At 37.0% G+C, this 18,162-nt stretch overlaps 1 protein-coding gene across 2 annotated transcripts; it reads left to right on the forward strand.

Moving 5' to 3' along the window:
- Positions 1–13,775, forward strand: LOC102809301 (uncharacterized). 2 transcript variants are annotated; one of them, XM_085507880.1, is made up of 11 exons: positions 1–191; positions 3,793–3,835; positions 5,416–5,574; positions 5,968–6,104; positions 6,598–6,733; positions 7,603–7,650; positions 7,827–7,981; positions 11,065–11,166; positions 11,271–11,340; positions 11,789–11,905; positions 12,568–13,775. In XM_085507880.1, exons 1-11 carry the CDS (start codon positions 87–89, stop codon positions 13,431–13,433), a joined length of 1,938 nt encoding a protein of 645 aa, XP_085364006.1. In that variant the 5' UTR covers positions 1–86; the 3' UTR covers positions 13,434–13,775. The 2 variants fall into 2 exon arrangements, with proteins under 2 accessions (XP_085364006.1, XP_085364007.1); XM_085507881.1 differs by having other exon boundaries at positions 35–1,695.
- Positions 13,776–18,162: the final 4,387 nt, after the last annotated feature.

Here is an 18,162-nt window from a genome sequence, read left to right on the forward strand (position 1 = left end):
CTGGGTGACGTCACATGGCGAATTGTCCGACATTTAGAGCGAGATAACCAACCGTCGATCACAATCGGATTGCTTACGACAAAAATATGTTTCAACACTTTCGGATTCTGTTATTTTGGCTACTGACATTATACATTACCCACGGAGAATCGGGCTGGGAACCGGCGTGTACGCAAAGCTGTACAAAACAGGTTGTATTTGTCTTGTTTACACCACTTCCTCGTATTGTATTGTACCTGCGTGTAAGTTACCGGGGGAGGCCATGCACTTGGGTTAAATGCTCGGGCGTCCCGGGTTGCTATAACAACTCATATTCTAGTCATTTAATAGAAATTATGACATGATCTACTTTATATTTTTCCAATATGATTAATTGCATGATATATTAGGGAGTCGCTGGTGACTGCTGAAACGCAATTCTCGATGACGTCACAACATGTTCTGAACTTTGACACATAGAAGGGTGTTACAGCTTTGACCTGCGTGGTTTAAAACTTGCATTATGTATGTCTTCATTATCAGTGAGATACAGGCTAACGAGTAATACGAGTCATACGAGAATCTCAGTAGTATCAGGGGGAATTTCTTCTCCTCTGGGTTCTCCACACGTGCCAGGGGAAATCTCGTCTGGCCTCTATATCGCGTCTCCTTGAGGTACGGTATCGGGAACGTCATTTAAACTTTACAGTCAAATAGACGCACACAACAAAATACGTTGCAACTTTAGTCTGTCAGTCGAGTACTCTATAAGACACAGCGCCCTGGGGAAAAGTCCCCAAGACTATCGCAAGCGAGGCTGACTCAAGACTCTCTCTAGACTGCGTCTCAAGACTGCGTCTCTCCTGGTGTTCTCGCCAAGACCAACTAAAAACTCTCTTTATTCACTTTCAAAACCTTAACAAATTACAAAGCAGTTAAAAGACTCTAAGGCGTGGCCTTCACACATTCAACCAATCACACTAAGTACTGAACACGTCATATCTTTTGATTAATCGTTCACTATATTACTAACTGCGAATACCAACTGTCAGAAATAGTAGTCCGGATAGCGACGGTTATATCGTAATTAGTTCCAAATCACTGAGTCGAGTTCCGTCCAGGACCTCGCATGAGCCTAAATGATGACAGACATAACCCAGCCATTCGCTAGTAATCAGCTAAATAAGTCGATCAACAGATACACGCAAACAAATTCATGACAGTAGTACTAAAAATATTTATGTACAGGCTACAGGTGTCATAACATGTCTACTCAGCTAGCATGATATTTTAGCTAATTATAGCACGTGGTTTATATCGTGTACCTAAATTCAGATGCCGCTAATTCACCCGGGGGTCCGACTTAAAGAATGATCTGGTACGCATGTCTGTGGAAGAAAACGCGTAAAAAGGGTGTGTTTTTTAAAGAAAAGCACGTTAACGCGCGTTACGCGTTTAGGGTTACCATTTCAGTCAAAATAGACAAAAAGGGTGTCTATTCCAGTACTGCCAACGTGATAAGGGTGGTTATTTTTAAAATGAGATTATCGTTTTTTTTTATTGCTTTAAGGAATTCAATGATCGCAAAAACGAAGAAAACGTCCGGCCCCTTGGTTAACGACCCTCGATCACGGGCGATCACGGCATATTACCAACCCGTGCTTACACAGAAGGGTTAGAAAGCTCAAATATCGCGAGATCAGGTGCGAGTTCAAGGTGCGTGATCTTTTAGCTTTCTAACAGTGAAAAGGGTACGAAATTTTGACCTTTTAAAACGTGTTTAGGGTCATTTTGAAAACCCCTTTCACAGACATGGGTTCCGGGTATTTCCACAAGTCGGACCCCCGGGCTAATTCATAAGTACATTCTTACAGTTTAGCTAAATTTAGATGCCGCTATTTCATCAATACATTCTCACAGTGTGGCTAAATTAAGATGCCGCTAATTCATAAGTATATTCTTACAGTTTAGCTAAATTTAGATGCCGCTATTTCATTAATAAATTCTCACAGTGTGGCTAAATTAAGATGCCGCTAATTCATAAGTACATTCTTACAGTTTAGCTAAATTTAGATGCCGCTATTTCATCAATAAATTCTCACAGTGTGGCTAAATTAAGATGCCGCTAATTCATAAGTACATTCTTACAGTTTAGCTAAATTTAGATGCCGCTATTTCATCAATAATTTCTCACAGTGTGGCTAAATTAAGATGCCGCTAATTCATAAGTATATTCTTACAGTTTAGCTGAATTTAGATGCCGCTATTTCATCAATAAATTTTCACAGTGTGGCTAAATTAAGATGCCGCTAATTCATAAGTACATTCTTACAGTTTAGCTAAATTTAGATGCCGCTATTTCATCAATAATTTCTCACAGTGTGGCTAAATTAAGATGCCGCTAATTCATAAGTATATTCTTACAGTTTAGCTGAATTTAGATGCCGCTATTTCATCAATACATTTTCACAGTGTGGCTAAATTAAGATGCCGCTAATTCATAAGTACATTCTTACAGTTTAGCTAAATTTAGATGCCGCTATTTCATCAATAAATTCTCACAGTGTGGCTAAATTAAGATGCCGTTAATTCATAAGTACATTCTTACAGTTTAGCTAAATTTAGATGCCGCTATTTCATCAATACATTCTCACAGTGTGGCTAAATTAAGATGCCGCTAATTCATAAGTATATTCTTACAGTTTAGCTAAATTTAGATGCCGCTATTTCATCAATAAATTCTCACAGTGTAGCTAAAGATACATAAGGAATAGCTTACCTACAAATCGTGACCGTGTTATATCCGATGTATTGAACGAGTCGAGTAGTTTGCATATGTTCCCAGCATAGCCCTAACTGCGTGGGAAACTAATCCCGTGCGCTGCCAAGTTGAGGTTAGAAGAAATAGAAACGGCGAAGTTCGTATATGCGACTTCTGCACCAAGACGCACTGTGGTGAATGTCTGAAATTACATGTATATAGCAAAAAAACATACTAGTATTTGATATCTTCAGAGATTTCCTCAAAATTTCGAATTGTGTGCATCGGCAATTAGGTCAGCTACTAATAGTCGGGCGGGGTATTATCAGGGGTAAATTCTTCTCCACGGGGGTCTCCACACTTGTCAGGGGGGAATCTCGTCTCGTCTCTATATCTCGTCCCCTTGAGGTGCGGGATCTAGGAAGTCACTTACGCCTTACAGTCAAATAAGACACACACAACGAAATACGTTTCAGCTCTCGTCTTAGTCGGTCAATCGAGCACTCTATAAGATACAGCGCCCTGGGGAAAAATCCCCAAGACTATCGCAAGGCTGGCCCAAGACTCTTTTAGACTGCGTCAAGGCTCGCCCCAAGTCTCTCCAGGACTGGACTTAGACTGCTGTACTCCCCAAGACCAACTAAAACAACTTTATTCATTTTCAAAACTCTAACCAATTACAAAACAGAAAAAAGACTCTAGGGCGTAACCTTCAATCATAAAGCCAATCCGTGATCACACTAAGTACTGAATACGTCATATCTTTTGATTAATCGTTCACTACATTAATAACTATGAATACCAACTGTCAGAATTAGTAGTCTGAATAGCGACGGTTATCTCGTAATTAATTCCAAATCACTGAGCCAAGTTCCGTCCAAAACTTCAAATAGGCCTAAACGATGACAGACATAACACAGCAATTCGCTCGTAATCAACTAATTAAGTCGGTCAACAGATACGCGTAAACAAATTCATGACAGTATCTACAATACCCAATGGGTCGTGTCTCATGTCGCCTTGCTCATTATTTGTTTTTTTCGCTATTTCAGTTTTCTGGGGGCATAATATGGCCTTGTGAAATCGAGAAACGAGGTAAGTATTAACGTGGGGAGGTCGTCACGTGCAAAGCTCGTCGTTGTTTACAAACAATGTCTACACATGAGCCTTTGCGTTTTTAAAGGGCGGTGGTCGTCGCGCCGCGCATGTGCGATATTTGTCTAATGTGCTATTCTGATGTAAATTACGAGTACGTATTTTGACCTTGACACGACGTGTACTAATTAAGGCCGGTAACCCCTTCGATGCTTTCCAAAAGAATTTACATAGTTAAAACTCAGTAACGTCCGAGTTTGTACTCGTTGGTCTGTGCAACAGCGAAATTCGCCATCTTTGTTCATATGAGTTCCATATCTCGCGCATGCGTGGCGCGACGACCACCGCCCAAGTGCGCAGTTATCATAGCTTGGGACTCAATTCCCATGCGTGCTCATGTAACGACTCCTCCGACAGGGTGCTCTATGGACTAGAACACATTTCTCCTCGGCAATCTGTGCATACACACAGTTCCAAATCTAAAAACAAACTTACGAATAGCTCTTAAAGCGGTGGGGGGGGGGGTCGTCACCTGCGCACGCGCGAGAATTGAGTCCCAAGCGACGATAACAACACACGCTAAATACGCAAAGGCTTATGGGTAAACGCTTATTTGTAAACAATGACAGGCTATGGCCATCTGACGCATGCGCAGGTGATGACTCCCCCGCTTTAAATGTTTAACACATTTGCTGTCAGATATTGTCAATACACATTTTCTGCGAGATACTGAAATATTCGAGTTAAGTTTATGTTTCCCATAACTCGAATTTCGGTTAACTGTTAATTAATATTCGAGTTATTAAATTTGAACGTTAAACAAAACAACAAATCTATGTTTACCGTAACTCGAAGTTCGGTTAACTGTTAATTAATATTCGAGTTATTAAATTTGAACGTTAAACAAAACAACAAATCTATGTTTACCGTAACTCGAAGTTCGGTTAACTGTTAATTAATATTCGAGTTATTAAATTTGAACGTTAAACAAAACAACAAATCTATGTTTACCGTGACTCGAAGTTCGGTTAACTGTTAATTAATATTTGAGTTATTAAATTTGAACGTTAAACAAAACAACAAATCTATGTTTACCGAACAATTTGGGCGTGGTTCTGCAAAAGTGGGAGTGGCTTTTAATATATGGGCGTGGTCATTTTTGTAACTCGATGTTTTCGTAACTCGATGTTCGTAAGTTTAATTTAAAATATGCAGCAGCTACTCATTGGAATTCATTAGCAAATAAAATCAAAACAATGACGTAAACTCAAAACAGAATTAAAACAATATGTTTTACTAGTAACCAATTATCAGTCTGTGTTATACACTATTTCAGTAATGTAGCTCCTATTTTGAAATGACAAACATCTTAAAATTATTTACATTTTATTGCATTAATTACTATTGTTACAAATATCATTATCACAACTTAAATGCTGTTTATCACTTTTATACCTTTCAAACAATTGTAATTATTAAGCTTATAACCCTCTACTAAATGCTTTCACTGGATACTTCTTATGTACATATAGCCATGAAACCTCTGTAAACTAATAATGCTACAATTAATTATCTTACAGATGACTGTACACGACTGCCGTATTCAGGATATCCACCAGCGCCCCGACAAAAACTACCACCACAGCCCAAGAAAATGGATGTCAATCTGTACACGGCTACGAAGGACAACCTTACTTTTCCAGCTTTCAATATTTCCGCGACCCTCGACTTGATGACAGGTATTTCTAATGCAAATATATTAGATATTCTGGTAGTGACTAGCCTGGCAAAGTCGCGTGTGTTGCGCCCTCCGCGGTACTTCAAACCCTAGTAGAGTAGTAGTAGTGATGCCATTGGAACGGCGAAGGCGCCACTCACGCCCACATGTCAGGCTGGGCGGTGACTTAAACGTCACGTGTTCCCATTTCGCCAATCACTGCACAACACAACTATCCCCTGATCCGGGCACTCTGATGTATCTTATACACATTATTTCTAAAATAAAATATGAAAACTTACATTTCATTTCAGTCGTTGGGCTGCTTGGCATAACGATATGAACAACATTGAACGTGATCTGAAAGACTTTATTTGATTTGGTCCAATACAAGTTGTTTTTCCATTCTTTACAGGTTCATCGTATATATCTGGATTGCAGTTTATCATACGCGGTTTGACAAATCATCATGAGTTTAATTTCGACTATTTCAGTCGTGAGATTTGTCACAATTATAATCTTTCTGCTGCAGACACTAGCTGGGTCGAAGGGGTATGTTTCCATGATTCTTACACTGGCGACTTTATATACGGACAACCCGACAGAATTTAATATTTGTAATGTATTTGACAGTGTTTATTAACAATACTACTGTAAAATGACTAATTTTCGCTGGGTTTAAATTTCACCGATTTACCATTTCAGGCATATTCAATGGGTTTTAAATTCACGGTTTTATCATTTAGATAATGTGTTCTATGCTCAATTTTACATATTCACTGGGTTTTAATTTAGCGCATTTTCCAGTCAGTGAAATAAGCAAAAGTAAAATCAATGAAGTGAATAATTAATCCTTTTACAGTATTGTTTATGCACACAAAATTTACATACGATGAGTATATTTAATTCGAAGTTCAAGTGATTTAGTTTGGTTTTAATTTGTGGCAGACATTATTTTAAGTAAAATGCCTTGTCTAAAATATGATCACAAATTTGAAACATACTCCCATCAATTCATTATTGATGTGTTATTTCTTCCGACTAGGTTCCTTCAAATGTCACCTATTACATGGACTGTTTTAAACCTTTATCGCCGGAGTCGGAGTATGAGATTGAAGTCATCGTTGTACCAATCGCAAAAGATTACAAAAAAAATGCAGTGAAAACGATCAGGACGCCATGTGAGCTGAGTTTTCATCACAGACTCAAAATCTCCAACATTAAAGCAGGAGGGTCGTCATCTGCGCACGCGCGGGAATTGAGTCCCAAGCGACGATAACAACACATGCTAAAACGCAAAGGCTCATGGACAGACGCTTGTTTGTAAATAATGACACGCTATGACCATCTGACGCATGCGCAGGTGACGACTCCCCCGCTTTAACACAGTTTTTTCTTGCAAAGCGCAGTATAAGTTCCCAAACAATGTGATCATTCGTTTCGAAACATCTAACATTCCTTCATGTATATCATGAAGACCATATGTTTTACTCTCACTGGTTTGACTCACAGTCAGCTGGCGCACACGTGATAATAAAATAAATACGATATTTACGATATGGGGGCCGCAATCTTGAATGACGCAACAAACTAAATAAGAGACAAGATTTAGTTTTATGTTTCATTCAAGATGGCGGCCCCCATATAGTAAATATCGTATTTATTTTATTATCACATATGCGCCAGCTGACTGTGGTTTGACTGTGCTGTGTAGTGTAACATCTTCTCAGTCGTTCATTTTGTGTTCTTGGACTTGTAAATTTTCGGTTGGATATGTTATTTCAATTTGAATGAAAAATAATGAGGCTGTGATCTTATCTTATACAAACAACTTGAACATTCCACTGACGATGGATCCCAAGAAATGATCTGATTTATACATTTTTTGCAACTTGTGAAATCGGTTGCAACATTCGTGTTGAGTGCGGCTTACTACATGCACATGCGCAGTTAAAGATACTACTCTTATAATGTGAATGCCTTTCTAAACTTTATTGAATATGCATAAAAGGCGAAGTTTAACCGAATATGTTGGTTTTGTCGTCCTCAGCTTGCAGTAAACATCCCGAATTCTCAGAGTGCTCCTTGACTGAAAAACGTAAGTTGATTGCCCTCGCCGGTGATTCACTGCGACGTGATCTACCGGTATGACCTGTTTACTCTGGCCAATGACCTAACATATATTAGTACATGAATAACATGGTACGATGTTTTTTATGTAAATTATTGTAATTCCAAGTGCACGACATTTCTCTGTTTTTTCCCCAAATAAAGCTGAGAACTGGACTCCAATATATTTAAATATAACAACGGAATATGATATTGTCATGGTAACATTTAGCTTGCCACCGCCCGAATACAAGTTACGTCGATTCGGTGTGTATTTATATGAGGATAGTAACGTCGTGAGAGATCACCAAGTCTTGCCGGTAATAACACTTATTTATTCGTAATTTTACATTGAAAATTGTATCAATAATCATAATTATGTATTGCGTTCAATCGTAATTGTCTACTGTGTACAGACACAATTTCCTAATGTACATAGCCACAATTGTCTACTGCGTACAGTCGCAATTGTCCAATGTGCACAGTAGTGATTATTAGTATCAAATACGTAGTGTACATAGTCGCAATTGTCTACTGCATATAACAGTAATTGTCTCTAGTGCTTAAGCATAATTGTCTACTGGGTACAGACACAGTTGTCTTCTGTGTACAGTAGTATTGTATACAGTGCATAGACACAATTGTCTACTGTGTATAGTCATAAAAGTCTATGTATAACCGCAATTGTTTACTATGTACATGTTGTCTACAAAGCTTAGTCGCAATTGTCTACTGTGTATAGTTGTAATTGTCTACTATGCATAGTTGCAATTGTCTACTATGTATAATTGTAATTGTCTATTATGTATAGTTGTAATTGTCTACTGTGTATAATCGCAATTGTCTATGTGTAGTAGTAATTGTCTACTATGTATAGAAGTAATTGTTTACTATGTATAGTCGCAATTGTCTACTATGTATAGTTGTAATTGTCTACTATGTATAGTCGTAATTGTCTACTATGTGTAGTAGTAATTGTCTACTACATATAGTCGTAATTGTCTACTATGTATAGTTGTAATTGTCTACTATGTATAGTCGCAATTGTCTACTATGTGTTGTAGTAATTGTCTACTGTGTATAGTTGCAATTGTCCACTGTATATAGTTGCGATCGTAGTTGTCTACTGTGTATAGTTGTAATTGTCTACTGTGTATAGTTGCAATTGTCTACTATGTATAGTTGTAATTGTCTACTATGTATAGTCGCAAATGTCTGCTATGTATAGTTGTAAATGTCTACTGTGTATAGTTGTATGTCTACTATGTATAGTCGCAAATGTCTACTATGTATAGTTGTAATTGTCTACTATGTATAGTTGTAATTGTCTACTATGTATAGTTGTAATTGTCTAATGTGTATAGTTGTAATTGTCTACTATGTATAGTTGTAAATGTCTACTATGTATAGTTGTAATTGTCTACTATGTATAGTTGTAAATATCTACTATGTATAGTTGTAAATGTCTACTATGTATAGTGTAATTGTTTACTGTGTATAGTTGTAATTGTCTACTATGTAGTCGCAAATGTCTACTATGTATAGTTGTAAATATCTACTATGTATAGTTGCGATTGTCTACTGTGTATAGTTGCAATTGTCTACTGTGTATAGTTGTAATTGTCTACTGTGTATAGTCGCAAATGTCTACTGTGCTATGTATAGTTGTAAATGTCTACTGTGTATAGTTGTATGTCTACTATGTATAGTCGCAAATGTCTACTATGTATAGTTGTAATTGTCTACTATGTATAGTTGTAATTGTGTACTATGTATAGTTGTAATTGTCTACTATGTATAGTTGTAAATGTCTACTATGTATAGTTGCAATTGTCTACTATGTATAGTTGTAAATATCTACTATGTATAGTTGTAAATGTCTACTATGTATAGTGTAATTGTTTACTGTGTATAGTTGTAATTGTCTACTATGTAGTCGCAAATGTCTACTATGTATAGTTGTAATTGTCTACTATGTATAGTTGTAATTGTGTACTATGTATAGTTGCGATTGTCTACTGTGTATAGTTGCAATTGTCCACTGTGTATAGTTGTAATTGTCTACTGTGTATAGTCGCAAATGTCTACTGTGTATAATTGTAAATGTCTACTGTGTATAATTGTATATGACTACTGTGTATAGTTGCAATTGTCTACTATGTATTGTCGCAAATGTCTACTATGTATAGTTGTAAATATCTACTATGTATAGTTGCGATTGTCTACTGTGTATAGTTGCAATTGTCTGCTGTGTATAGTTGTAATTGTCTACTGTGTATAGTCGCAAATGTCTACTATGTATAGTTGTAAATGTCTATTGTGTATAGTTGTATATGTCTAATGTGTATAGTTGCAATTGTCTACTATGTATAGTCGCAAATGTCTACTATGTATAGTTGTAAATGTCTACTATATATAGTTGTAATTGTCTACTATGTATAGTTGTAATTGTCTACTATGTATAGTTGTAATTGTCTACTGTGTATAGTTGCAAATGTCTACTATGTATAGTTGTAAATTTCTACTATGTATAGTTGTAATTGTCTACTATGTATAGTTGTAATTGTCTACTGTGTATAGTTGTAATTGTTTACTGTGTATAGTTGTAATTGTCTACTGTGTATAGTCGCAAATGTCTACTATGTATAGTTGTAAATGTCTACTGTGTATAGTTGTATATGTCTACTCTGTATAGTTGCAATTGTCTACAATGTACAGTCGCAAATGTCTACTATGTATAGTTGTAAAAGTCTACTATGTATAGTTGTAATTGTCTACTATGTATAGTTGTAATTGTCTACTATGCATAGTTGTAATTGTCTATTGTGTATAGTTGTAAATGTCTACTTTATATAGTTGTAATTATCTACTATGTATAGTTGTAATTGTCTACTGTGTATAGTTGTAATTGTCTACTGTGTATAGTTGTAAATGTCTACTATGTGTAGTTGTAATTGTCTACTATGTATATTCGCAAATGTATACTATGTATAGTTGTAAATGTCTACTATATATAGTCGCAAATGTCTACTATGTATAGTCGCAAATGTATACTATGTATAGTTGTAATTGTCTATGTATAGTTATAATTGTCTACTATGTATAGTTGTAAATGTCTACTATGTATAGTTGTAATTGTCTACTATGTATAGTTGTAATTGTCTACTATGTATAGTTGTAAATGTCTACTATGTATAGTTGTAATTGTCTACTATGTATAGTTGTAAATGTCTACTATGTATAGTTGTAATTGTCTACTATGTATAGTTGTAAATGTCTACTATGTATAGTTGTAATTGTCTACTGTGGAGAGTATCAAATAAGTAGTGTTAATAGTTACACTTGTCAATTTTGTATAGGCACAATGCCCTACAATTTTTTAATAGATTATATGTCATTTCAGAATATAACCCATAATCTGTCACCATTGCATTTCCATGGCGACGAGTTGGTTGTTGTCACGGATGTATTTCGTCTCATTAAACCGGGGATCTACATTTTAAAGGTACTGATTATGCTAATATTATGACGTGTTATATCGACCAATGAGAACGCATATGCAAATACTGTACAAAGGTCACTGAAAATTTTTTTTTTTTATTTGTTTAGATCTTACCGATGCCAGACGATCAAACTATTACTACTACCGTTACAAGATCACACAACTTTACAGTAATTGGTGAGTAGTGTTACTATTATAATTATAAAAACTGTCAATTGTTTTCTCCAAAACGCGCCGAAGGACTGTGGCAGCACATTAATTGGTCAGATACTGTTAAATACATGGAATATTGGAATTAATTTTCGCTATTTTCGCTGAAGGAATGATTCACTGAAAATAAACTCCAGCGAATATACTATATTTTACATTCAACTCTTCAGCAATCAATGAAAATAAATTCCATACAAAACACCCAAAAAGTCTATTCAGTGAAAATTCAATGTCTCATATTTATTCAAGATGAGAAAAACTAATAAGCCGTATTCCGCTCACTGCCAGAACACCATTTTGAACCAAAGCGTAACCTTTGTCACGTGGCTGACAACCGTTGTCAGGGTATCTCGCGGGATCTCGCGGTGAGCGGAATATCCGCTATTGTATTGGCATAATGTCTTTATCATTGCAGGCAGTCCGTGTCACTCTGGTCCATGTGGAAATGGAAACTGCACTGTTGTAAATGTTTACCAGTACAACTGCACATGTGACGATGGTTACAGTAATAAAAACAGTAACGACAGTTGTTGTAAGTAATTCTGTAATTATTTTAGATAAGTCAGATTTCTTACACTTAGATTGTTAAAGCACGTCAGTACATCGTACATCGATTGGATGGAAAGAGTTGAAATTTACAAAAGATCAATGGCAGTTGATTTCACCCAGATAATCGACGATCGCGTAATGGCGCCATTTGAAAATGTTTCAATATTATTCTTTTTTCAGTTTAAATTGTAACATGAATTTTTCACTTGAATAAAAAATGTGACAATAAATTGTCACTTTTGCATATTGCATTTCTATATAAGGTCATTAAACATGTTCAAATAGTATTCTAGATTCCCTATTGCGACATTTGTGTTGATAAACATTGGTTTTCCCCTAATCCAATGCCCTTTTCTAATTAAATCACGAGTCCGAGTTTTGCCCTGGGCAACGACTTATTTGATATCTTCCAAACACCAAAAACAAATACCTTATTGAAGCTTGGTAACCGCTCAGTTGGTAGTCGGTGGTTTGTGCAACAGTCAAAATCGCCACCTTTTTTTACTCGCATATGAGACTCATAACTTACGCATGCGCGGCGCGACGCCGACTACCGCAATATTTCCAAGCGAAAGGTTTTTTTGTCCTATGTAAAGCAGTGTGGCCAATTTTAATTATGAATAATGTGATTATTTGTCGTTATAGTTCGAGATGAATCTCAGAGTGGACGTTCATTCAACAATCCTACTACAGTGGTTATCTTGGCTACCGTTGGCGCTATCGTAGCGCTGATCTTAGTATTGGCCATATGCCGCTTCCGAAAGCACCATGGCAGCACTTCTACTTCAATGCGGCCACCAGACGGTACGGAAATCGAAAGGTTGATAACACCGACTAATGAACGTGTGCTTGTAATTTATCCAAATGACAGCGACAAGTACGTCTGTCTTGTTGAACTCATGTGTCGCTTCTTACGCCTATACGGGTTGGACGTGAGATTAAATACCTGGGAACAGTCCCACATTAAGGTCAATGGCCTCGAACAGTGGCTAAACGACGAATTTGACAAAGCAAATACAATTCTGCTCTTCATCACTGCGGGATTTCGACAAAAATGGGCAAAAGAATTAGATCCCGCGCAGACGAAACATCGCTTTTTTTGCTATGCTAAACAGCACATTCTAAGAGACATTGAGCAAGGTGTAACATGTCCACGGAAGGGGAAATATGTGTGTGCGTATTTCCCCTTTTCAAACGAGTACGAAATTCCGAATGAATTGCGATCTTTTGGGGAACCCGGTGTTTATAAACTACCGGAGAAATTTGAAGATTTATATATGGAGTTACTAGGTCAAGTCAAATCTACTCCAGCAGCTGATTTCAGTATTCCGAAAATTAAAGATAAATTACAGGACACGCTTTTGGGAAAGGAGTTACTGCAAGCCATAGAAGAAATGACAGATACCGCGCGTTCGAACCCCTCTTGGTATGAAGACATTAGCGGAAACGAAGCTGGACTGCCCCAGAAAGATTCCGTGCGTAGACACTCTGCAGAGTCGTTCACTGTGTGAACAGCCGTATTTTGTCAGATAATAGGAGTCGGTGTAAGTCATCAAATTCGCCATATTGTTCATCCTCGTTCGCGACGCGTAGTTTGACATCAGCGACCAATGTCATTTTTATTCAGGAATTCCGTAATACAAAATCTGGCCGACAAAAGGGATCATATAAATGAACAGTTTGTCAAATATCTGAAATTACCAGTGTTCATTTGTCTTTTTTAAAAATTAGGATATTTCTTGGTATTTCTCAGCATTTTTTCCCAGTCCCTTACTTATCTCAGTTAGTGTCATCATGTCACAAAGCTTTCTGATATTGTATTTATCGCCCAAATAAAGTGTTGTTTCATTTCGTCTTTACTAGTAATTAGTTCAAGCTTTAAATAGATAATGTGGATAAACACAGCACGATATGATCTATAAACAACAGTCGTTACATTCACATTTTATAAAATGATGCGCATGCGCTTCCTAATACCGATACGTACAGGAAACTCTGGGCGCACGTGTACCTAGCGTTTCATTATTCCGTGTTATTATGGCGTTATTGCCAAAAAAACTCATGTATTTTACAACAAATCATACCCGACTGTTACAATATCACACAAAGTAAACATTCTCAATCATATCCACGCGTTTTAATAAACGTAGGTGCACAAATTCAGCAACTTGTGAACAACTTCCTCCAGACGACTCGTGAGTATCACGTGACATGTATGTCCGAGTACGTCAAGCAATTTGTTGTCTCGTTTGTAGCCAGTCTTGCAATAATCACTAACGCCGTACTCCAAATATCTACCTGACCTGATACACCGCAAAATCTCGATAAATTTGCATTCATTTGGCTTATTGGTTCTTTGCATGTACGAGTCACGAACCAAATTCGAACGAGCTATAGACCCTTTAAATGAGGGTCTACGAACGAGCCTACAATTATACGAAGTTATCGAACAAATTATCACACACACCAGAAACACACAGATGATCTATTAAGATGAATTTCATACTTATATATCATAGCTGTACATAAAAATACCACCTGCCTGTGACTGATAACTTCCTACTTGAGTTGGCACAAATTCAGATGTATCGGCCCTGTAGTCAGCTAACTTGTTTTTTTAAATTGTAAAATACCATTTTTTTTAACAGTAAGAACTATCAATGTAATGAATGACATGATCGACACAATTTACATGATTCTCCGTAACGAATTCTTTGAAATCCGATTTTTTAAATTCAAAATGGTCGCCACTGAGCAAGGGAATAACGGAATATATTGGAGATGAATAAGTAATTTATTTTTTATTTATTCTTTTTTAATTAAATGCAATATTTAGACCAGCAAAATATATAGAATGTGTAATAGCACATCAAATCCGGTGATAAGATTTTGATGACTTGATTTGCATATTGTGTGTATTATATACTGGAACTCACAAACGCACGATGGTTCATGTTACTACCCGTAGGTACATCATGAAATAATAGTTAAAGCGACACAGTGTTCACACAATCGTCGCCTGGGATTCATACCGAGCACAACGCGATTCATGAAACCGTAGTACCATTCGAATTTACAATAATTTCTTAAATATTTTTTTTCAATTGATGAATGATGATGTAATTCACGTTTTACAGAGTTTAATTATACAATAGTGTATATGGCATATCATTGCATAGTAAGTGATAAGACCCGTTCTTTGAACTTGACCAATCAGAACACTTGTGAAGACAAGTGCAGATGGTTTAGTACAAGCCAATTGTGCTGATTCTGTACCACATTGTAGCCATCATGTCGCGTGGTACAGTAGTACAGTTTTATCACAGGGAGCCCAGGAACTATAATCGTGACCTCGATGTGGTTCGTAACCAGTCTTGTGATTGGTTTTTGACAAATGCTGAACAGGCCACGCCTCCAACTGTGCCGTGCGTTCGGGCAAACCGTTAGGAATTCCTAAATGGAGTAAATTTGTGTAGTTTTCTTGATTTATTCTGCAGATATCGGTAAAATATAGGTAGGGCTTTGGCGAAATTTGAAGAAGCAACTAATATTCTTCAACCTGGTATTTTTTTTATATTTTATTTTTCATTCTTTTCGTCTGTTATTTCGAGATTAAAAAATGTGAGCTGGCTGGAGCCTTCATCCCTTGTCTATTTCTTACACTAGATACCAGCCGATACCCCCCCCCCCCGCTCATAGAGACTGCGTATTACAGTTGATTATAGTTCCTGGGCTCCCTGTGGTTTTATAAGTCGCGCCATCTATTGAAAAGTGTTTCTGTGGCGTACTGGTGAATTGTCGCCCCGTTCGTTTTATCCGTGGTCGTCTGTGAATAACAAATCTTTTTTTTTTTTTTGCCACACGTAAAATCTAAGCAGTGAAGACTTCATAACCAAATAGTATTTCAATGACATGGCTTACACCATAAACCTTAGCTGTATGCTTACACGTAATTCTGACGTCATAAATCGACTCCAACGCTAGAGGGCGCGAGTATTATAGAAAAGATGTGTGACTTTTGACCTGTGTGGAACAAGTTGCCGCATTGTGGAGTAAATATCAAACCGTAAATATGTATTTTATGATGAAGAAATGTAGAACAGATTGTCTATTTTTAGATTGTTAATGTATAATAATGTTGTTTTTTTCTATAAAAGTGTGTATACTGTACACAAATGTTCACTTATTTTAGATAGCATTTAAGTAATATATGTACTTTCTCGATCTCGGCGATCTAATCACGTTTTATAAAATTAATGTCCACTGGCTTTTTAACAGCAAAGTGTGTATAACGGTAACTGGGTGTTTTCACTCATCTAATTGCCCAATTATTTACAATTCATAATCTTTTTGTTTGATTACTCTCATTAATTTGTATATTTGTTCACGTTATTTTCGGAAACTAGTGTGGTGTACGCCCGTTCCCAGAGTAAAAACAAATACTAGAAATAATTTGGACAATTGTAGGGAAAATGAGTCATTTTGAACAGTAGAATCATTGTACCTGGTTAGTATAAAAAACGATCAATGATTTAAAATGTTCAAGTTGATTGTGCAGAATATATTATTTCTCATATTCCTGAGAAGGTGCAGTAAATAGTCCATATCTTTCGGAGTTATAGTGATATTTACAATAAGGTTTAAGAACTCGAACTGATAGGGAAGTTGGTATGTGCGTTTGGAACGGGGATTCCCGTCCAAGTGGATAACATTTCCAGAAGAGTTCTTGGGTCTGCCAGGTGCAATATCAGTGTTCTATTTCCCGTGAAACGAACACTCCATCAAATATACATTGTGAGAGGTGTTTAGTCACATAATCACACCAAATTCGACGCAACCATTGGCAGATCACGTGGTATCCGTAATGGGAATAGGCTGACAGGATCAAAATTAAGGGGAAACTCCGGTAAACAATTCCACATCAAATTTTTAACATCAAACAGCGCCACCTTGTGTTCACCTAGATAATGCACACTGCCATGAAAGCCAACAGCAGCAATCCCTTCTTTTAAGCCGAATGACTTGATCGGTACCGAACTCAAGAGATGACGAACATTTGTATTAGGATTATACCGAAATACTGTGCAATCCAATGGGATTGAGTTATCAATGATGTAGAGGGCGCTGTCGATAAAAACAATATGAGAACAACGTCCTGACGGTAGAGACTGTTCAGATTGTGAGTTTTCGTCAAAACGATTGCTTTCTGGGTAATATTTTCCGATAGTGGCGGTCAATCCCGATATTCCCTGGTCACATTGAAGCAGATAAATGACTCCGTTTCCATAGCAGCAGTCTTTTATCACCTTGCCTTCAAACGTGATCGGTATCCGAGACCAGACGTCCATTATAGAATCATATTTAAAATTTTTGCGAAAACCGTCTTGCATAACACATATTCCTTTTTCTGTGGCAACAAGGTGCGTCTTCCAGTAAACTTTCTCATTTAAAGACTGTACCCGTTTCCATTCACTCGTTCTTGTGCTGTATGTGAATACTTTATTTACGGTGGCCATTTCACGCCATGTAAGATGAAGAGGGCTAGCATCCACATCCCCTGACACCCTTTTACCCCCTATGCAATGAATAGTATCTCCCATGGCTGTGACGTTGACATATGTTGCGTGGCCGTTCAGAGAACTCGGCAGTGTTTCTAAGATTTTCCATTTGAATTCCCGCTGGTCAAAAAAACATATGACATGCCCTTGTTTCTTAGCAACCGGAGAACTGTGTTTATCTACATAGAAGCCGGCTACTGCCAATACCTCTGTTGTGAAACGTCTTGGCATAGAATTATTTTGAACAAGTTTTGGAAATTTACGTTTTAATTTCAAGTAATTGCTGTCTTTTCCAAGAACTCCGACGTGGGTTGTGACATATTGGTTGATGACGTCCTGGAGCGCTGAAATGTGATATTTTTCTGACAATTCGAGAAAGAATTTTATATTATCTAATTTCAGAAAATTACCACATTCTGCCCAAAACAAATTAATCAAGAGAAAGTTGGCTGCGGCAACCACTTCCTCTGCGATAGCTAATTTAAATTCTAACTTCCCGAAATACATGAAATTGAGAAGCACGTGGAAGGCACGTGATGTAGGCAGGTCGCCTTTCAATTGAACGATTTGACCTCTTTGAGAAAGACTTGATTCTTTCAGACCACAATCAAACATGGCGTTGAAATATTCACTTTTCCTGCTTAACATCTCCCTGTGCACCTCAAAGTCGACATTTTCTACC

The sequence above is a fragment of the Saccoglossus kowalevskii genome, chromosome 14, assembly GCF_978046115.1.
Source record: "Saccoglossus kowalevskii chromosome 14, keSacKowa6.1, whole genome shotgun sequence".
NCBI lineage: Eukaryota > Metazoa > Hemichordata > Enteropneusta > Harrimaniidae > Saccoglossus > Saccoglossus kowalevskii.